At 47.5% G+C, this 21,968-nt stretch overlaps 2 protein-coding genes across 4 annotated transcripts; both read left to right on the top strand.

Moving 5' to 3' along the window:
* The first annotated feature begins 315 nt into the window (after positions 1 to 315).
* Positions 316 to 10,998, top strand: CIDEC (cell death inducing DFFA like effector c). Its single transcript, XM_039231413.1, has 5 exons — positions 316 to 386; positions 1,284 to 1,443; positions 6,986 to 7,144; positions 7,249 to 7,436; positions 10,441 to 10,998. The coding sequence occupies exons 1-5, from the start codon at positions 334 to 336 to the stop codon at positions 10,601 to 10,603; spliced, it is 723 nt and encodes a 240-aa protein (XP_039087344.1). The 5' UTR covers positions 316 to 333; the 3' UTR covers positions 10,604 to 10,998.
* Positions 10,999 to 14,820: 3,822 nt separating this feature from the next.
* Positions 14,821 to 21,802, top strand: RPUSD3 (RNA pseudouridine synthase D3). Of its 3 annotated transcripts, XM_039231261.1 has the most exons (9): positions 14,821 to 14,945; positions 15,266 to 15,405; positions 16,274 to 16,318; positions 16,459 to 16,558; positions 17,500 to 17,607; positions 17,689 to 17,773; positions 17,996 to 18,119; positions 20,448 to 20,587; positions 21,396 to 21,802. In XM_039231261.1, the coding sequence occupies exons 1-9, from the start codon at positions 14,821 to 14,823 to the stop codon at positions 21,642 to 21,644; spliced, it is 1,116 nt and encodes a 371-aa protein (XP_039087192.1). In that variant the 3' UTR covers positions 21,645 to 21,802. The 3 variants fall into 3 exon arrangements, with proteins under 3 accessions (XP_039087192.1, XP_039087193.1, XP_039087194.1); XM_039231262.1 differs by lacking the exon at positions 16,274 to 16,318; XM_039231263.1 differs by lacking the exon at positions 17,500 to 17,607 and having other exon boundaries at positions 14,844 to 14,945.
* The last annotated feature ends 166 nt before the right edge of the window (positions 21,803 to 21,968 follow it).

Genomic DNA, 21,968 nt, shown 5'->3' on the forward strand with positions numbered 1-21,968 from the left:
AGGCAGGGCGTCTTCGGCCCCAGCTGGGCATCCCTGATCAGTGCGACCAGAGCCAGGGTCAGAGAAACATGGAGTGAGTAGTCCTGGGGAGGAAGGGGCAGCTGCCGAGTGGGTTGAGCCTGGGTTCAGAGGGGCTCTCAGTTGGCATGCGTGCGATTGGACAGGGGGGCTGGGAAGGCATGTGTGAGTCGAGAGGAGAGACCAGGGTGGAGGTTCACTGGCTGGGGGTGGGGCTGCACTGTGTTGAATGGTCAGTGAGAGCGAGCCTTCTGTTCCTACCCTAACTAGCTTTTCTATTTCCTTCCCAGGTCCAACACTATCCAGGTGACAAGGATGGAATACGCCATGAAGTCCCTGAGCCTTCTCTACCCCAAGTCCTTCTCCAGGTGAGGAGAGCCAAGCGTAGAAACAAAGGGGAGCTACGTGTGAGCTGTAAGACAGACCTCAGACTTCAACAAGCTCCTAAGTCACCAGGGCATCTTGTTAAAATGGAGATGTTGATTTAGGAGGTCTAAAGTAGGTCCCAGATTTTGCCCTTTTGACACACCCTCAGGTGACTTTAAAGTTGCTATCCTCTCCCCACACTGCCGCCATGTATTGAGTAGAAAAAGGTAGACACTGTGTTTGGGGCTTCATTCTTGATCTCACTTAAACCTCACTGCAATTTTGGGAAGTGGGGATTATTATACCAAATTAATAGATGGGGACATTGAGGCACAGCATGGATGCTCTTCATCACCTAACAAATGGGTAGTAGAGCCAGGATTCAAACTTGGGTCTGACTCCAAACCCAGGTTTCCCCTCTACTTCTGGTTCTACATTGTGTATATCAGAATTCAAAACTACCTTACATTGACCTCAGCTTTTCCACTTCATTTCACCTTACGCGTGGGAAGACAGAGGCCAAGAAAGGACAGTGGTCCTGGGGGAGTGTGGGATGGGACTTCTATCACCTTGCTACTCATCATGGTCAGTGTCAACCAACAGCGTTAATGTCACTTTGAAACGTATTAGACATGTAGACTCCCAGCTTCCACCCAGACCTCCTGAATCCGAATCAGGTCTCCAAAGGACTTGCTAAGGTCACTGAAGTCTGAGGTGCATTGATCTAACAGGACTTTGAGTGAGGCCACTAAGACTTAGAGCAAGCGTGGTGGGTGACAGAGGAAGAGGAATACGATGAGCTCAACCTACATGTAGGGGTAGGGGAGTTAGTTCCCGGAGTGGGGTGAGGGCTGGGAGGCAGCAGGCTGCTCATTCTGACACTCCAAATTGCCCCCCAGGCATGTGGCAGTGAGTACGTGCACCTCAATGGTGACCCAGCAGCTAGTGACCGAGTCCAGCCTGGAGACCTCCAAGGCGCGGCCCTGCAGAATTAGCACCGCTGACCGGAGTGTGCGGAAGGGCATCATGGCGCACAGTCTCAAGGACCTCCTGCGCAAGGTGAGGGACGGGACGATGCTCAGCACAGCGCAACCGCTGGGCCTGTGGCTGAGAGCTGGCCCTGCTGGCTGCCTCTGTCCTCCGGGTCATGAGCTGGGAGTTCGGCTGCGATGGAGTTCCTGGGTTAGATGGTGGAAAAATTTCCTTTCTGACGCCAGCTCTCATGAGTTAGTAATGCCTACCTGCACTGCTGTCCCATGGATTAATGGTATCTGTCTGGTGACAGGGGGAGGACACTATATTGTAGTATAATACCTACAGGATTGCCGTCCTATATCTACAACAGTAAATCACTGGTACCTTCAGAGCATATTTTTCTTTTATTATTTTTCTTAATGTTTGTTTATTTTTTGAGATATAGAGCAGACTGGGAAGGGGGAGAGAGAAGGAGAGAGAAACCTCAAGTAGCTCCATGCTGTCAGTGCAGAGCCCAGCATGGGGCTCGAACTCCCCAACTGTCACGACCTGAGCCAAAACCAAGAGTCAGACTTTTAACTGACTGAGCCATCCAGGTGCCCCTGGGGCATTTTTTTTCTTACTGGAAACACCCTTAGGTTCTTTTTCCCCTTGTACACATGCCTGGAAGTTGGGGAAATAGGTAAGCCTGACTTTCAGCCAGGGCAGTTCTTCAATCCATCTCCTCCCCTGGCTTTCCATGGCAGGCTTTGTTAATAGCTGTGGAAGACTTTCTTTACACTATTGATCAGGTAAGCTTCCAGAGCAGGAAACAAAAGACACACAGGTCTTGTGGATGGTAATAACAGCTGCCAAGAATGAGACCCTTCCCCGTTTCCATGTTCCCTCTCTACCAGACTGGGGGTAACTTCCCCCCAGCCTCTCCTACAGCCTCATCTAATCTGGCTCCATATTAATCTTATGCCTCACTTCCCCATTAGCTTATGCACTCCAGGGGATGACCCAGTTGCCTGGCACAAATCACACATTTGATTAGGCTTCTCATTACTACAGTCTGTTTAACATATAGAAATCATAGCTGACTGGGGCGCCTGGGTGGCTTAGTCGGTTAAGCGTCCGACTTTCGCTTGGGTCATGATCTCGCGGTTCGTGGGTTCGAGCCCCGCGTCGGGCTCTGTGCTGACTGCCAGCTCAGAGCCTGGAGCCCGTTTCAGAGTCTGTGACTGCCTCTCTCTCTGACCCTCCCCTGCTCATGCTGTCTCTCTCTCTCCCAGAAATAAATAAAACATTAAAAAAATTAAAAAATAAAAAAGAAATCATAGCTGACTTAAGCCTCTATTCCAGAGTCCCTCCCCTATTTGCTGTCTGCTTTTCTTCATGGGAGCCAATCTCCCCTCTCTTGTGAGGTGTGTGGCTGTGACACACCAATTTTTTATGCCCTGAATCGAAAGGACTGTTTCACACTTGAGTCTAGACTTGGTAGTGTTTTTTCACCTGAGGTCTGGGGACCACTTCCTGTACCAAAATGGACTTGGTCACACATAGCTTCCCAAATGCACACTCTGGGACTGATTAGGTCACAAGTGAGGCTCAGAAACTGTCATTTTAAGCAGTTGCTTCAGGAGATTCTTAGAGCCACTGAGTTTAGGGACCCCAAGTCAGAGTCCTAACTCCAAGAGATGCAGGGAGAAGCAAGAGCGAGAACACAGGTCAGAAGTGAATCTTACCGATGGAGCTGGGAGGACATCAGCCTATCTGGACTGCTTTTCCAAGTATCGCAATATAAAGAAAGGAGCAGAGAGTGAGAGCAAGAGGGTTAGGTGATATGGTTGGCAGTGACCAGAGTATAGTCCCTAATTGGCCATGGCAAAGAACAGAGGGATTTCATTTTAAAAGATAACAATAAGTCTATGGAGGATTTTAAATTTATTATTATTTTTTTAATGTTTATTTTTGAGAGAGAGAGACAGAGACAGAGAGAGACAGAGGGGGGCAGATAAAGATGGGGACAGAGCATACAAAGAGGGCTTGGTGCTGACAGCAGAGAGCCAGATTCGGGGCTCGAACTCAACGAACTGTGAGATCATGACTGGAGCCGAAATCAAGAGTCAGACGCTCAATCAACTGAGCCACCTAGGTGCCCCTCAAAATTAATTTTTAAAAAATTCTCCAAAGAGCTCAGTTGGTTGAGCGTTTGATTTTGTCTCAGGTCATGACCTCCTGGAAGACTTAATGCTGTTAAGATGGCAATATTTCCCAAATTGATCTGCAGATTCAATGCAATCCCCATCAACATTCCAGCCACTCTTTTTGTGGACACTGACAAGCTTATCCTAAAATGTATACAGAAATACAATGGAGTCAAAATAGCTAAAAGAACCTTGGAAAAAGACAAAATTGGAAGACTCACACTTCCTGATTCCGAAACTTACTACAAAGCTACAGTAATCAACTCTGTGGTATCGACATAAGGATAGATACTCTATTAGTTTTCTAGGGCTTCCATATTAAAGTACCACAGACTGATACTTAAACAGCAGAAATTTATTTTCTCTTAAACCTGGAGGCTGGAAGTCTGAGATCAAGGTGCTGTCAGGGTTGGTTTATTCTGAGGCCTCTGTTCTTGACTTATAGATGGCTGTCTTCATGTTTACATGGTCTTCCCTCAGGGATATGTCTCTTTAGCCTAATCTCCCCTTCTTATAAGAATACCAGTATTGGGGGTACCTGGGTGGCTCAGTTGGTTGAGCGTCCAACTTTGGCTCAGGTCAGATCTCATGGTTAGTGGGTTTGGGCCCTGCATCGGGCTCTGTGCTGACAGCTAGCTCAGAGCCTGGAGCCTGTTTCAGATTCTGTGTTTCCCTCTCTCTCCGCCCCTCTCCCACTCATGCTCTGTTTCTCTCTCCCTCTCTCTCAAAAATGAATAAACTATTAAAAAAAAGAATACCAGTATTGGATTAGGGCCCATCTTAATGACACCATTTTAATTACCTCTTTAAAGACTGTATCTACAAAGATAGCCTGAGGTACTGGGACTTAGGATTTCAATATGTGAATCTGGGAGGTACACAATTCAGCCCATAATACATGCAAACTGGGAGAATGGAATTGAAACTCCAGAAATAAGCTCATGTATCTCTGGTCAATTGATTTTTGACAGGAGAAAGAAAGTCTTCTCAAGTGGTGCTGGGACAATGGAATATCCAATGCAAAATAATGAAGGTGCATCCTTACCTCACAGCATGAACAAAATTGAGTGAAAATGTATCAAAGAGCTCAAACTATAAAACTCTTAGAAATAAACATAGGTGTAAGCCTTCATGACTTTGGTTTCTTAGATAAGGCATCAAAGCACAAGCAATCAGAGGGAAAAAATTAATCTTCATCAACATTAAACACTTCTGTGTATCAATATACATTATTAGCAAAATTAAAAGACAACCTGCAAATGGGAGAAAGTATTTGCAAATCTCATATATGATAAGGATCTAATATCAAGAATGCATAAAGAACTTCTATAACTCAACAATAAAAAGACAACCCAATTAGAAACAGCGCAAAGAAATGGAATAGACTTTCTCTAAAGAAAATCCATAAATGGGGCGCCTGGGTGGCTCAGGCAGTTACACATCCGGCTCTTGATCTCAGCTCAGGTCATGACTCACAGTTTGTGAGTTACAGCCCTGTGTCAGGCTCTGCGCTGATGGCACAGAACCTGCTTGGGATCCTCTCTCTCTACCTCTCCTCTCTCTCTCCCAAAAATAAATAAACATTAAAAAATTAATATATATATATATATATATAAATGGCTAATAACATGAAAAGATTTTCAACAGCATTAGTCATTAGGGAAATTCAAATAAAAACTGCTTCATACCCACTAGAATGGCTAAAATACAGGACAGACACTCCCTCTCTCTCTCTGCCCCCCCCCAAAAAATAAACATTAAAAAAGTAAAATATATTATAGGACAGACAATAACAAGCATCAATAAAGACGTGAAGACCCTGGAATCTTCACACATTGCCAGTGGGAATATAAAATGATACAGCTGCTTTGGAAGACAGTTTTGTAGCTCCTCAAAAAGTTAAACATATAGTTAATTGTGTGACTCAGCATTTTCAGTCCTAGCTATATACCCAGGAAAACTGAAAACATGTTCACTCACCAAACTTGTACATGAATACTATAACAGCAGTATTCATAATACTCAAAAAATGGAAATAACCCAAATGTGTTTATTAACTGATGGATGGATTAAAAAGGTGATATATCTATACAGTAGAATATTATTTGGCCAGAAAAAGAAATAAATCATGCTACAACATAGATGAACCTTGGAAACATACTGAGGGAAAGAAGCTAGTCTAAGAAGACCACATATTATATGATTCCATTTATATGAAATGTCCAGAAAAGGCAAATCTATAGAGACAGACAGTAGAGGTTGTCATGGGTTGGGGGATGAGGAATGACTGCTAATGGGTACTGGGTTTCTTCTGGGGTGATGAAAATGTTCTAAAATGAGATAGTAGTGATGATTGTATAACTTTGTGAATATTCTAAAGCACACTGAATTGTATACTTTACATCTTTTTTTTTTTTTAGAAGTTTATTCATTTATTATTTTGAGAGAGAGAGAGGGAGCAGGGGAGGGACAGAGAGACAGGGAAAGAGATTCCCAAGCAGGCTCCACACCATCAACACAGAGCCTGATGTGGGGATTGAAGCCACAAACCACAAGATCATGACCCCTACTGAAACCAAGAGTCTGACGCTTAGCCGACTGAGCCACCCAGGCTCAGATTGTAAAGTATACAATCATTAATTGTATACTTTAAAGGTGAATTTGGGGGCACCTGAACGGCTCAATCAGATAAGTGTCTGACTTTGGGTCAGGTCATGATCTTGCAGTTCATGGGTCAAGTCCCACATCGGGCTCTGTGCTCACAGGTCAGAGCCTGGAGCCTACTTCGGATTCTGCGTCTCCCTCACTGTCTGCCCCTCCTTGGCTCACTTTCTGTTTCTCTCTCTCTCTCTCTCTCTCTCTTAAATGTAAATATTTAAAAAAATTTTTAAGGGTGAATGTTATGACATGTGAATTATACCTTACATATGTGATTCCCATTATATTTTTATTGGACAACACTGTTCTAGAACATAACCATGAAGCCAGGTACCAAAAAGGACCATAATATAGAATCTTTGGATCATGATCCCACAGTAAGAGCCTAGGATCCAGGCCTTCTTCCCTAGATCCTTATCCACTTGCTCTTTCCCTGGTAGCTGAGATGATGTAATATGGGTTTTCCTCATGCTCTGTGGCTGCATGGGGATGGCAGAAACATCACTGATTTAAAAAAATTTTTTTATTTATCTTATTTTTTAATGTTTTATTTATTTCTAAGAGAGAGAGAGAGAGAGACAGTGTGAGCAGGGGAGGGTCAGAGAGAGAGGGAGACACAGAATCCAAAACAGACTCCAGGCTCTGAGCTGGCTGTCAGCACAGAGCCCGACACGGGGCTTGAACCCATGAACCGAGAGATCATGACCTGAGCCAAAGTCAGACGCTTAACCGACTGAGCCACCCAGGCGCCCTGAAACATCACTGATCTTATTCTCCAGGTCCGGGACACCCTGATGCTGGCAGACAAGCCCTTCTTCCTGGTACTGGAGGAAGATGGTACGATTGTAGACACAGAAGAGTATTTCCAAACGCTGGCGGATGACACGGTGTTCATGGTCCTCCAGAAGGGGCAGAAATGGCAGCCCCCATCAGAGAAGGTGAGGTCCCGCCTGTGTGGTAGGGAGAACATGAGGAGTCTGGGAGAAGTCCTCTTGTTAGGGGTGGGGGGTGGGTTGCCAACCATAGGCTTCTCTTGTTACAGAGTACTAGGTACCAACTCTCCCTCTCCCATAAGCCCGCGAAGAAGATTGATGTGGCCCGTGTGACCTTTGACCTATACAAGATGAACCCACAGGACTTCATTGGTTGCCTGAATGTGAAGGCCACTCTGTACGGCACATACTCCCTTTCCTATGACCTGCACTGCTACCGGGCCAAGCGCATCATGAAGTGAGTGAACTGGGGTTAGCTGGGGATGGGGTGGGTATTCGGCGACGAGAGAGCCCCTCTCTGAGGTCACGTGGACCTCAGCTTTCTAGGGCCTGAGACTAGCGTTGATGCTGACAAAGCATGGCAGCATTTGACTAGAACTTTATGGCTGAACTAGTGCTTTAGCAGAGGCCCAAGGGGTACACGTATCTCCTCCAGGTGGAACTGGGATACTTTACTTTTCTAATTCCCTTCCACCATCACGACTTATTTTTTCACCTAACGTAGTAAGTTTTCCTAAGTAGTCTTCTAATTGATTTTTAAAAAATGAACATGTGTCAAAGATTTTATCGAACCCATTAATTAAGGAGAGAACCAGCAAGAAGTTACAATCGGTTCAAAGGAGAATTTGAAATCCCACCAACGTACACAGGTCCATCAAGAGATAAATTCACAGATACAAAACTGGATTCTTCCATGGGGGTGGTAAGGGATGAAATGACTGTTCTTCCACAGATGGAATTAACTTGCAAGTCGGTGGACAATAATCACGTGTATTGTTGAATGCACTTCTTTCAAACGTTTTACTTTACTTTGGAAATCTAATCCAGTAATGCAGGAAGCATGAGAATATGTTAAATCATAAGACAAGTACTGTTTGGGTGACGTTTCCCAATTTCAGCTGTGCTGCTGGTGCGCCGATGAATTCTTACCCTATCAGGAGGATGCAGTCACCGACGCACACGCATCCAAAGCCACAAAGCTAGGGAGTAGCAGAGCACGGCTTCTTGCCCGTTTCTTCTGAGAGATTCTACTCCTCCCCAGTTGCTTCATTTAGCATCTACTGAGCACCCACCGCATGCCTGGCCCTATGATGTAAGCCTAAGATCCAGAGATAAACAAGGCATCAGAACAAGCTCTACAATGGGAAAAATTTCTGCTGCCCCCAGGACCTTGATGAATGCTGGCACAGAGCAGTAATTCGAATGAATGAAAGCGCATAAGATCCTTGTTCTTAGAGGCCTTCCGAGAAATCCGGCTCAGGGTCCCCAGAGCTAGAGCGCACCAGATCTTCTTGGCTTTCGGGGTTTATTCTGTGCACTTCCACTCTGAGGGAATTGAGGTCTTGCCCGAGATGACATTCAGTGACAGGCTTGAGCCTCGGTCTCTGGCCAGAAATCCCATATTCCTCTGGTAGCATATCATGCCCCATCTGGATCTGGGCTTGCTGCAGGTAGTTTGTAGGTTTCAAAGTCTGGAGCAGAAACTTCAGCTGTTAACCTCAGTGCGTTTAGGGCAGGTAAGACTCTCAGAGCTAAACCCAGCAGATTTGTTAGTATCAAAAAAACAACGCTGGAGTAGGTGTGGTGACTTAGTGGTGTCAGCTTTTTATTATTTTTAATAATAGTTTTACATTTATTTTATTATTTTTAATAAGTTTTATTATTGCTGTTGTTGCTGTTTTTAAAATATACATAACATAAAATTGACCATTTTAACTGGTTAAAAGTGTACAATTCAGTGGCATTCAGTACATTCCCAATGTTGAGCAATGTTGTGCAGTTACCACTATGAATTCCCAGAACTTTTCATCATCCCAAATTGAGACTCTGTCCCCATTTAAACAACAACTCTCCACTCCCCCTTTCCCCAGCCCCTGGTAACCTGTGTTCTACTTTCTATCTCTGTTAAGTTGCCTATTCTAGAGATCTTACACTATGCTTGTCCTTTGTGACTGGTTTCTTTCACTGAGCGTACTGTTTTCAAGGTCCATCCACGTCGTAGCCTGGGTCAGAATGTCCTTCCTATTTATGGCTGGACAGCTGGTTTTAAGCCTTAGTTCTCTGATTTGAGAAATGGGTAGACGTCTCAGGTATAGCCTTTATCATTTTATTTTATTTTATTTTATTTTATTTTTTAATGTTTTTTTATTTATTCCTAGGAGAGAGAGAGAGACAGCGTGAGCAGGGGAGGGTCAGATAGAGAGGGAGTGACAGACTCCGAAACAGGCTCCAGGCTCTGAGCTGGCAGTCAGCACAGAGCCCGACGCGGGGCTCGAACCCACGAACCGCGAGATCATGACCTAAGTGAAAGTCGGACGCTTAACCAACTAAGCCACCCAGGCGCCCCTAGCCTTTATCATTTTAAAGAATTTTCATGTGTAGATGTTTATAGTTGTAATTATCTTTGTCTCCCTATGCCTCAACCATAAGTTCATTTATTGAATGAAGGTTATTAGTTTGAAAGTTTTAATACCAGCCAGAAAGTTTATTTCCCTTTTGTTTTCCCCTCCTTGATCTCCCCTACGACCAGACACCCCTAGTGACCCTCCCTCATCTATCTCTTTTAAAGAGATTTGGATAAGCACTTGGTTAAAGTCATTAAGCACTCCACCAGTGACTCTTGACCCCACGTTTTGCCCTATTCATCTACTTATTAGGCTCCAAGTTAAGTGACTTACGTTATTTCAACCTCAGAACGCTGTGAGGGATCAAAATGGTCTGGTCTTATTTTATGGTTAGGAAAGCAGAAGCTCAAAACTCTAGCAGTTTGCCAACCTTCACACGGCTAAGACTGGATTAGAACTCTGGCCTATTTGACTCAAGCACTGATCTCATTACACTGCAATACCAAGCATGGAGATCTCTGTGTCCAGCGTTCTGAAAATTAGCTAAACTACACATGACTTGGAAAGGCCTCAGAGTCTAGAACAGAGGCCATGAAGGACAGAGCCATGGGATGGAGGCTAATCTGGCTGGCCCAAAGTAGTATTACGAAAATTAAAGGTCTTATTAAATGAGTGTGAATTTTGCATGAGACAGTAGGGAGGTGATGGACATCTCAGTGAAGGCATGACTGGAGGTGATGTCTGTAGACCCTTTCCCCCTTGCTAAGGGAAGGCAGCTTCTTCCCCCGTTCACACACCGCTCTACAATTTGTGAAATTATGGAGGGGAAGACATTTAGAGGCTGTAGGCAGGGGTTTTCTTTGTGTTTTGACTCCAGTGCCTTTTTCTTCCACCCAGGGAAGTTCTTCGTTGGGCCCTCTTCAGCATGCAGGCCACAGGCCATGTGCTGCTTGGCACCTCGTGTTATATGCAACAGTTCTTGGATGCCACAGAGGGAGGGCAGTCCCCTGAGGGCAAGGCCCCATCGCTTATCCCGTCCTGTCTGAAGATGCTGCAGTGAAGGCCCTAGTCCTTGGAGGCATTCCTCAGCGACGGACTAGACGGGGCCCCATGCTCAGCTAGTAGCACCTACCAGCCCGGCAGCTGGGCAGCTTCTTACCTTGCCACGCCTTCCTCACCCTCCCAGGACTACAAAGGAAGAAGCCCTCCCAAGGGAAAAGGCCAGAAATCTGGGGTGGTCCGGGCAAAGGAGAACTGAGGGTTCCGGGCCTGCCCAGCGACTTCCTGTTCAGCGCAGGTTAGCCGATCAAGACGGGTCACCGGCAGGCTAGGCATGAGGTCTGCCCCTCAGCTACCGCTCTTCACATGCTCTACTTTCATGTCGCTCCCCACCTCCTGACCCCTCGGCCCTAACACTCCGGAGTGAACGGTCAAGTCCACTAGTGTATATTTCCTAGAGAGTTTGCATTAAATTATTTATGCTATACATACATCTTTGTCTGTGTTCTTCGGGGGTGACGGTGGGGTTCTGCCTGGAAGGTTGGAAAGGTCTAAGGGAGGAGGGGAATCTACTGCCAAACCATTCTCCAAATGTGGGGTTATAGGAAACTGGGCTTTTTCTGCCAAAAAAAGAATCGCCGTTGATTCTGGAACTGTCTGCTTCACCAGACACTTGAACAGACTATGTGATCAATAGGATAAAGGACAATTTCCAAAATAAATCTGCCTATCAGAAGGGCTTTGAGCGGCAGGGTAGGACTAAGCACTCTTAATTTCTCAGTAGTACGGTTTATTACAACCTTCTCAGTGTTTAGGGGGGAAAGCACTAATCAGGCTGTAACACAACCCTCCATCCGTGCTCTCCGTAGCTTGCCAGGTAGTTTCTCTTTCATGTTCAGTACTATCAACTTCAGGATTTCAAAATAAGCTGTTTTGCAGCCGGAAAGAATATTAGTTTCTCATCAGTGCGAGCTGGCATTTTCCCACTTAGAGCAACTCCAACAACCTAAGTGTGAAAGGCTAAGTTTGTAGGTGACTATGCGTTAGTCTGGGACTCTCAGGTTCAAAACCGTGTCATGTCTGACCCTGAATATAAAGCCTGTATGGGTTTATTTATGCACAGCCTCTGTTACCAAAGTGGGAGTGGGGAGCGATGTTGCTGGCAGCTGCTCCAAACCTGCAGCCGCGTGTAGGAGGAGCTGCAGCGCTAACAGGAAGATACCTTCTATTCTGGGCTGTCCTGCTCTTGGATCGATGGCTACAGGCCTGGCTCAGTGCGGGCCTGGCTCTGCGGGGTAGGCCCTTCCATGCGGAGGCACCGTGTTCACACTCGCACAGAGGTCGTTCCTGGTCAACACGTGCAGAGGCTACGACCAACCTGTCCCTCTTTTTTTCGTTTTTGTTTTTAACATTTATGTATTTAAGGAAAATTTATTTTTGAGAGAGAGGGAGAGAGAGAGAGAGCAGAAGGGACAGAGAGAGAAGGAGACACAGAGTCCGAAGCAGGCTCCAGGCTCTGAGCTGTCAGCACAGAGCCCGACGCGGGGCTCAAGCTCACAAACCATAAGACGATGACCTGAGCCGGAGTCGGATGCTTAACCGACTGGGCCGCCCAGGCGCCCCCCCCCCCCCCCCCCCCCCCCCCCCCCCCCCCCCCCCCCCCGCCTATGTAATTTTTAAGTAAACGCTACACCTAATGCCCAGTGTGGAGCTTGAACTCACAGCCTCGATTTCAAGAGCTGCAATGCTCTACCTACTGAGCCAGCCGGGTGTCCTTTTTGTTTTTTACATTTATTTTTTAAAGTAAGCTACCTGTCCCCCTTGTGAAGTTAGTCATAAGCCAAGTTGGGCTAAAGGTGGCAGAAGTTTGGAATGTACCAATGTCTCCTCCTCCTGAGATTCAGAGTTTCCAAAGTAAGTCTTGAGCGACTCACCGCAGTCTCTTGGCATTGAGCCCTCTTCAGTTCAGGGAAAATTAGGTCCTTCCTTTCCCTCCAGCTGTGGGCAGTGACCAGGAGAGGGCGGCCTTTCCGGAGGCTAGGGTTTATGAAAGAAAACTTCCAGAGAGCACGGGGCCTCGGGAGAGCCAGAGGCCAGTCCAAGTGGGGGAACGAATGGCCCGTCCCGTGGCCAAGCGCCGTCAGTGGGGAAGAGGCTTGCTGCGATTAGGCACACTGTGCTCCAGCCCCCGGGCACTTTTGCTTAAGCTGGTACTTATGATGAGAGCACAGGAGACTTTAAAATCCTGTGGGGCCTAATGACAAAGCACAGTGCCGTCTGAGCCCAAAACAAGATAAAAACCACTTGCACTCTTGCCCAATGTCTTACCAGTTCTGTCTCTATTTGTGTACATCTAGTCACAAATTGATTATTTAAGTCTTTGAATTAAGAAGATAAGTTTCTTGAGGTATAATTTACATGAAATGAGTTTTTCCCTTTTAAGGGATACACAATTAAGTTTGGGCCTTTTTTTTTTCTTTTTTAGTTTTGGCAAATTTGTACTGTTATGTAACCACCATTTCTAGCATGCCAAAAAGTTCCCTTATGCTCTTTCTACTCCCCATCCTCGACCCAGCCAAGCCCCTGGCAACCCCTGACTCTTTCCTGCCAATATAGTTTGGCTCCTTTTCTAAAATGTCACGTAAGTAGAATCATATAGCCTTTCAAAAATTTTTATTTCTGTTTTTTTTTTTTTTTTTTTTTTTTTTTTTTAAGTAGGCTTCCCACCCACCCTGGAGCCCAGCACGGGGCCTGAACTCACAACACTGAGATCAAGACCTGAGCTGACTCTGTGTCTCCCTCTCCCTCTCTCTCTGACCCTCTCCAGCTCACGCTGCCTCTCTCTGTGTCTCAGAAAAAAAAAAAAAAAAAAAAAAAGGACCTGAGCTGAGCTCAAGAATCAGATACTTAACCGACTGAGCCACCCAGGCACTGCCCCATCTACTTACTTTTATTTAAAATTATTTTGGGGGGGTGCACCTCATACAGTCTTTCAAACCTGGCTTAGATTTTTAAACCAGCAAAACATATAAGATTAAAAAAAAAACAACACACGATTCCAAAGGGTAAAAATCATTCATCTTCTCACCTCTGATTCCTTCTCTAGAAGCAAACAGCACCTCGTTTTTGGGCGTCCTTTCAAAAATGTAAAGGCATAAGATGCAACACATACATATGAATCACACACACATATGCATAGTCTAGTCACACTGCCCTTCCTTTTCCTTTCTTGCTTTAATATATTTTGGAGACTGATTCACATAATCACATACAGACATACACATTCCTTAATCAATGGCTGCATGGTAAGGATATGCTACAACTGACTTAGCCACTCCTCTGCTGACTTTCAGTCTTTTCCTGAACCGTGAATTGAAAGTATAGTTTTCTTTCTTGGGGCGCCTGGGTGGCTCAGTCGTTAAGGGTCCGACATCGGCTCAGGTCATGATCTCACAGTTCGTGGGTTCCATCCCCGCGTCGGGCTCTGTGCTGACAGCTCAGACTCTGGAGCCTGTTTCGGATTCTGTGACTCCCTCCCTCTCTGACCCTCCCCTGCTCACGCTGTCTCTCTCTCTCTCTCTCTCTCTCAGAAATAAATAAAACCTAAAAAAAAAAAAAAACAACATGTAAAAAATGTGTTTAAAATAATGTTGAATCGGTGTTGTATTAGATTTATGTCCCCTACGGAGCTAATCATAGGACAATTTATGATATTTGTTTTGATTTTGTTTTGATACATCATGCTGTAGTGAATCTCATTTTCCCTCTGGCCCTTTGCTCCTTTCGGATTGATTATGCACCAGGCTGTTCTTCTGGACCGAAGGGGGCTGTTTTTTTTTTTTTTTTTTTCTTTTTCCTCACTTTGCCTTACAAAACTGGGCACAACGGTGTTTTGTTTTAAGATTTTATTTTTAACTAATCTCCACACCCAAGGTGGGCATCAAAAATCGCAAGCCCTACCTACTGGGCCAGCCAGGGGTCCCACAAAGGGGTTTTTTGAAGTCAGAGGCTCCTGTGAATTGGAATAGTAATCAGAGTACCTTAACCTTTCGTTCCTGTTTTGTCCTAAGACAAGTCCTCTGATTCTGAGTAAAGTCCTTAGCTGCTCTGTGCCTCAGTTTCCTCAAAAGCATAGACGCGAAGTAAAGCTTTTCCTGCCTGGGGGAAGGCAAAGCCCCGCCTTCCCACGCCCCTGAGCCCGCCTCCTCGCTATTCCGATTGATAGGCAGTCTGACCAATCAGTGCGCTGTGGAAGAGCGGGCCGGCCCTTCTCGGCACATGCGCACTGTCCCCGCTCGGGAGATGGGTGGCTGGCGTGTTCTGGGCCAGGTCTGGGGTGCCTGGCGGCGGGGACCAGGGGTGCGTGCAGTGCCCAGTGCCTCAGGCTTTGGCACCGAAGCCGGGTGATTACCCTCCTCCCGCCCCTTCGTGTGGGTGGGACGGTGGGGCCGGGGCAAAGGGTGTGTGGTACCTGGACTTAGGTAGGCATGGGTTCTAATCCCGCCACTACTGTGTGTGACAGATCCTAAACGACTCACTTGGTTTCTCTGAGTTACAATCCCCTTCTCTGTAAAATGGGGCCGGTTGTGCCTGAGCGGAAAGCTCACCCCAGGCATTTTGAGGCATTTGTGGGAGGTGGCAGGATATAAGGTGTGCAGAGGTAAGAGTGGACACCCCTCAGGAAACGAGTGATCGCTCCTCCTACGAACTCTCCCTTTTTCAGACATCAGCTGCGACCTCGAGGCTCCCGCAACCGATCGAGGCCCCGGGGGGACCAGCCATTCCCGGGGCTGCTGCAGCTGGAGAACCTCGGTCGGAAGGAGCTGGTTGATGTGCTGAGGGCAGCCGTAGTGGACCAGAAAGGTGAGGGGTGGGAGGGACAGCTGCGCACAGACGCTGGACGGGAGCCTGCGGCTCAGAGCCTTCTGGGGGCCGGCTGGGCTCCCTGCTAAAGCCTTTGGGATCATATCCTGGTTCTGCCTGCCCCTAGTGGCATGACCCGGAGCAGGCCACATGATGTGTCTGAGCCTCAGCACCTTAGGGATGGGGGTGAGAGGGTGCAAATAACTAGAGAGCCTTCAACAGAGTAGGCACTTGGTAACAGGAGTTGCTACAATAAATTGTTTATTGATGGACCAAACACAGGCTGTGGAGTCAGATCTAGGCCCTGTAATCAGCTTACTGGGTGGCTGTAGGAAAATAGTTTCTCTGAGCCTCAGTCTCCAGTGATTTATTAATTCTCTCAATTGTTTATTCAGTAGAGGCTATGTTCCAGGCACTGTTCTAGGCACAGGTATACAGTGCTGAACAAGGTAAGTATGGTTCCTGCACTCAGGGAGCTAATATTTTAGTGGCATAAATGGATTGATCAGGAAATAAATGAACAAGGTACTTACTCGTGATCAGTGCTGTGAATAAAACAGGGTGTTATGAGCATGGGGGCAGACATTAGATTGGGGATTCAGGCCTCTCTGGGGTGGTGACATTTGAGCTGAGATGAAATGAGTCAGCCATGTGAAAATCTGAGACTGAGGAAACAGCACGTGTAAAAGCCTAAGGTGGCAACAAGCTTAGCGTATGCAAAGGGCAGAAAGAAGTTCAGTTTAGGGTGTGGTGATAACTCGGGTCTGAGAGTTGTAGTGGGGTCACAGATAAGATGAATTGAGAAAGTACTTTACAAACTCTAACCGCTGCTTTTGTGTTGCTGATGCTCATGCAATATATGTTTTAGGACCTCTAGTGACGTTGAATAAGCCACTGGGTCTACCAGTGACAGGTATGGGCAGGGGAAGGGGATGGAATGGAAGAGGGTTTGATGGTTCTGAGGGAGGGGCTATTGAAGAGAAGGGGTTGGTGGGCTGAAGTCAAAGGTTTCTGAGAGCAACTCGTACTTTTCTTTCTCCACCACGCCCCCAGGAAAACCAGGGGAGTTGACATTGGTCTCAGTGCTGCCAGAGCTGAGCCAGTCCCTGGGGCTTAGGGATCAGGAGCTCCAGGTTGTCCAAGCATCCGGGAAGTAAGTGGTGGTGGTTGGGGGGGGTGGGGGTGGGGTGATATAGGAAGGTCAGAGGACAGGCATCCATCTCGGGTGAGGGAACAATTGCTTGGGAATAGGTTGAGACGTTGGCCACAGGCTGGTTTGGGAGCACAGAGGAAGGATGCAAGAAACGGGAGGGAGTGGACAGATCTGGGTTCAAATTCGTATGCACAAACTGTGATCACAGGCGAAGCATGAACCCTCACTGAGCCTCAGTTCCCTTAATAAGAAAATAGAGCTAATCACACCTATGCTCAGTGTGCAGTCACTTCTCCAGTCCTGTAATCATGGCAGCCATTGCTCCTTGACCCATGATATTCTTTCCTCTAACTGCCATCAGTTGGAGTTGGTACTTGGCGATGAAATATTTCTGAAATTCTACAAACTCAGAGGCTTGTGGAGAGTTTAATTATTTACGAGCTAATAACATGCAGAATTCCTACTATAGTCCCTGGCACATTGTAGATACATTCAGCAACTGGCTGTAATTGTTACAACATCTGGCTCTGAGCTCCTTGCGGACCAGGGCAAAATGAGCAGCACATTAAATGATCAGACGCGAGGGGGCACCTCGGGGGCTCAGTCGGTTCAGCGTCCGACTTCGGCTCAGGTCATGATCTCACAGTTCGTGGGTTCGAGCCCCGGGTCGGGCTCTGTGCTGACAGCCAGCTCAGAGCCTGGAGTCTGCTTCGGATTCTGTGACTCCCTCTCTCTCTGACCCTCCCCTGCTCACGCTATCTCTCTCTCTCAGAAATTAAAAAAAAAAAAAAAAAAAAAGATCAGACATGAGGAAGACTTGTTTCTCAGGAGGAGGTCTGAGTTATAGTTCTGGTGTGACTGCTCTCCCTTCTCAGTGTGCTCCCTTTTTTGTGGGTAAGCCCAAGGGAACTTCAATTCTGTGATTTATTCTCTTTCTCCAGAGAGACCTCTGGGCTTGTGCTCCTCTCTAGTTGTCCCCAGACGGCAAGCCGCCTCCAAAAGTTCTTCATCCACTCACGGAGAGCCCAGAGGCCCACAGCCACCTACTGGTGAGGGGTGCTGGGAGGCTCCCGTGGCAGTAGGGAGGTCCTGGCAAGCCACTCTGTGACCGCTTCCTGCCTCTTTCTTAGTGCTGTCACTGATGGGATCCCAGCTACTTCTGAGGGGAAGATCCAAGCAGCTTTGAAACTGGAACACGTGGATGGCGTCGATCTTGTGAGTCACGGTCTGGCAGGGGGCAGAAGGGGACTCTCCAAATGTATTATCCCTACAGAGGAATCAAGAGTATAGACTTGGGGTGGCTAGCTCTCCTGTCCCCTAAAACAGGCAAGTGACTACCGCTTATACCGTGGCCTTGTCTGTTGGGTGCAGAGAGGGTCTGGGCTTAGCTGCCAGGGGTGTGTGAAGCTTGTTCATTCTTAGGGGCTGACGCCACAGGTAATTCCAGTGAAGTCCCCATCCCGAAAGGACTTCCAAGAAGGTGTCAAGAGGACTCTCAGCCACTTCCGTGTGCTGGCCATGGGCTCTGGCTGTGCCCTGGTCCAGCTGCAGCCACTGACAGGTGAGTTGGAGCCCCAGCCAGCCTTCGCACCTGTATGTGGCCGGAGGAGGCCAGGGAGATGGGAGGGTGGGGGTGGTAATGGCAGCCTGGGGAGCATTTGATGGACCCCAAGGAGAGGTAATCAGGCCCAGCTGGAGGAGGTAGCACTTCTTCTGTCCGACGGTCCTTCCTCTGTAGCTCACCTATTTTTTTTTTTCTTACTGATCTCAGGATCTTTTCTCTGTCTTTGGTGTCCTGTGGTTTCACGATGCCGAATCTAGGTGTGTGGGTTTAGTTTTGTTTATCTTGCTTGGGATTCACCCGAATCTGAAAATTAATGTACCATCTATCCTGGAAAGTTCTTTTTCTCTTCCAGTGTTGTACCTCTCGCATTCTCTCTATTCTCTTCCTTTTGTATGCCTAAGAGATGCGACTGACCTTCTCATTCTACTTGCTTGGTCCCTTTTCTTCCCTATTTTTCATTTCTTCATCCCTGGTGCATTCTGGGTAGTTTCTTTAGATCTATCTTCCAGGTGAATAGTTTTCTCTTCAGTTGGATCTAATCTGCCAGTTCAGCCTATCCATCGGCTGTATTTTTCACTTCTAGAAGTTCTATTTGGTTGTTTTAAAAAAATGGCCTTAAAAATATATAGCAGCTTTTTCCCCTCATGTTATTTTTTGTCTTTAACCATGTTAAACACACTTATATACTGTATTTCTAGATCTTCATTGTCTAGGATTCTGAGGGGTCAAATCCTATGATGTTTCGTGCTGACTCTAACACCTGGTGGATTGTTTTCTCGTTGCTCTGCAATTCAGGGTTGTGAATTCAAGTTCAGCTAGGCCTTTATCTTTGGAAATATTTTGTTGCCTCACTGTAGGTAGGGCCCTCAGGAGAGGTTCTGCCCTTGCTTTTGTCAATTGCCCCAAGGCTGTCACTAGTTCAGGATCTCTCTAAATATTGATGTCTCCATTGCAAGTTCACAGATCTCGCAATGTCTCCACTACAAGTTCACTCAGGTAGTGTTAATTTGAGCCCCCAAACTGTGTGAGAACAGGCTCATGGTTGTGAATTCTCAGGGGAAAGCTTTTTCCTTTCCCTCTTATCGGTAGCTGGCTTTTTCTCCTACCTAGTCCACCCCATCACTGGAGATGCAGCTCCTCTAGTATTTCATTTGGATACCAAGGTCTCATCCCTGGCCTCAGGGTAGCTACTGAACCCCAAGGCCCCCAGATACCAAGATTGGCAGCATCCCTAGAACAGGTGTGCTCTGGATTTGTTTTCCCCTGGTTTTGGTCTTGGGATCTTACTTTCCTGTGTGCCCAGCTGCATATTTAAAAGAATGATTGTTATCTTTCTGGTGTTTCTAGGTGGTTTATAGCAAGAGGGTTTTTAACTTTTTTTTTTTTTAAGTGTATTTTGAGAGAGTGTGAGAGGGGCAGAGAGAGAGAATCCCAAGCAGACTCTGCACAGTCAGCTTGAACCCATGAACTGTGAGATCATGACCTGAGCCGAAATCGAGTTGGATGCTTATCTGACTGAGCCACCCAGGGGCCCGGCAAAAAAGGGTTTTGGATTATCCAGTCCACCATATGGCCAGACACGGGAACAGAGTACAGCTCCTGGGTTTGAATCCTAGCTTATGGTGGTAGGCGAGTCACTTCTCTTTGAGCTTCAGTTTTCCTATGTGCCAGATGGGAATGAAAATAGGACCTGCTTTACAGGGCTGTCATGAGGACTGACTACGTTTACATAAGTACAGCATTTTGAACCATGCCTAGCACACAGCCCCCCAATTCTGTACTTGTCAAGGTCCTTTTGGTTGTAATTTCCCCAAAACCTGTTCACATTGGTGTCAGCCAAAAACAGGGAATGCATTGGCTCATACAGCTTAAGGTTTGGGCCTGGCTGGATCAAGAGGCTCAGAGGATGTCCTCTGGAAGCCACTCCTCCATTTCTTCTCGCCTCCTGCATGTTGGCTTGTTTCTCCCACAGGCTCTCCTGTGGTGAAGGTAGAGATGGCCTGGGGCTCCAGCAGCTCCTGACCTGCACCCCACCCGTTTAGCACCCGTGCAAGAAAGAGCATTCCTTGATTCCAGTAGCTTCAGCAGTAAATTCACGAGCGGATCCCACAGGCCAGGTGGACCGATAGTTAGGACGGTCCTGACCTGGTCTTGCCCCCTGTGCTGGAGGCGGGGGCAGTAGCAGCACTGAGCTCACTGAAACCACATGATCTGGGAATGGGGGTGGAGCAGTGGGGTCTCCCCAGAGGAAACGGGGAGTGATGAACCTGGGTGGGACAGAAAGAGCAGCTGCCCACCACCTGTCCCCTCTCTCCTGTCCCCCAGCGTTCCCCAGTCAGCTCCAGGTACACATGCTGCTGCAGCTCTGCCCTGTGCTTGGGGATCACGCATACTCTGCCCGCGTGGGCACGGTCCTGGGCCAGCGCTTTCTACTGCCGGCGGAGAGCACCAAGCCCCAAAGACAGGTACCCAAGCCTCCCTACCTGCCGTTTTGGGGGGCGGGCAGCGCCTGAATTTCGGACAGGAGCTCCGAAATTTGGGACTGAGGCAGCCCTCTTGGCTTCCAAGGCTGTCTGTAGCCCTATCTTGCTATGGGGCCCTGAGCAAGTGACATCTCCTCTCCTGGGCCTCATTCTGCCCCTCTGTTCAATAAGGAAGTTGAACTTGCCAGTTTCTCAAGGCCCTTCTAAGTCGGCTGTTCTTTGGGTCTCTTTGGTATAGGGTAAAAGTAGGTATAGGGAGGGGGGTGTGTGTGTGTGTGTTAGGGTAACTATCTGCTTTAACAGAGTAACCCCAAAGTGCCAGAGTCTTAGCACAGTCATTTCCCTCCACATTAAATCTAATTAATGGAGGTGGGTGGAGTGGGCTTTACTCCAAGCAGTCACTCAGGGACCCAGGCCCTTGCTGTGCAGCCAGCAGGTGAAGGGAGACAGTACGGTGCAGGCTCACGGGGGAGCCACGTCCGGAAGTGGCATATGCCTGCACTCCTGTTCATTGGCTGAACTATCACGTGGCCTCACCAAACTGCAAGAGGGACTTGGAAATGTTGTTTAGCTGTGTGCCCAGGTGGAAACTGATTTGGTGAACCCTACCCAGTCTCTGCCATAGTGTGACTCTGTGTGTGCGCGCGCGCACGCAGGTGTGTAGAGGAAGTGACTAACAAATTATGGACTTGGAGCAAGCGAGGGAGGGAGGGTTTGCCTTAAGTCCCATTGTGGTTAGAGCTGCTGGAGCTCAACCTGGCTGAACACTGACCTGCCTCTCCCACCCCAGGTCCTGGACGAAGCCCTCCTCAGACGCCTCTGCCTGACCCCCTCCCAGGCTGCCCAACTGCCCTTGCATCTCCACCTGCACTGTCTCCATCTTCCAGGCGTGAGGCCCAGGGAGGCCCCCATGAAGCTTCTGGCACCCTTGCCCCCTTATTTCTCCAGGACCCTACAGTGCCTGGGGCTTCCTTCTCTTCCTGCTGGAAAGCGGGGGGTGGGGGGGGGAATGAACCTACCATCAGACCTGAATGAATGAGGTCAGCACTCAACAAGCAGTAAGGCCTCACTTTCAAATCCTGGGCTCTGCACTGGGACAAACCTAAGATCAAAGCCTCCCTAGGCCACCTGCTGTACTGTGTTAGGCAAGTGACTCCATCTCTCTGGACATGCGTTAATAAAAGTACCTACCTCATAGTACAGTTTTGAGGATTTGCTAAGAAAGGGATTATTTATCATGGAGCACGCTTTCTGCCGAGTTCAATATGTGGTCTTCTTATTTGGCTGTTTCTGTCCCCATTCTAGCTGGGAGGAAATGTTTGATTTTTTAATTGTGCTAAAATACACATAGCAAAATTTACCA

The sequence above is a fragment of the Hyaena hyaena genome, unplaced genomic scaffold (genome assembly GCF_003009895.1).
Source record: "Hyaena hyaena isolate Hyena2069 unplaced genomic scaffold, ASM300989v1 scaffold_56, whole genome shotgun sequence".
Lineage (NCBI taxonomy): Eukaryota > Metazoa > Chordata > Mammalia > Carnivora > Hyaenidae > Hyaena > Hyaena hyaena.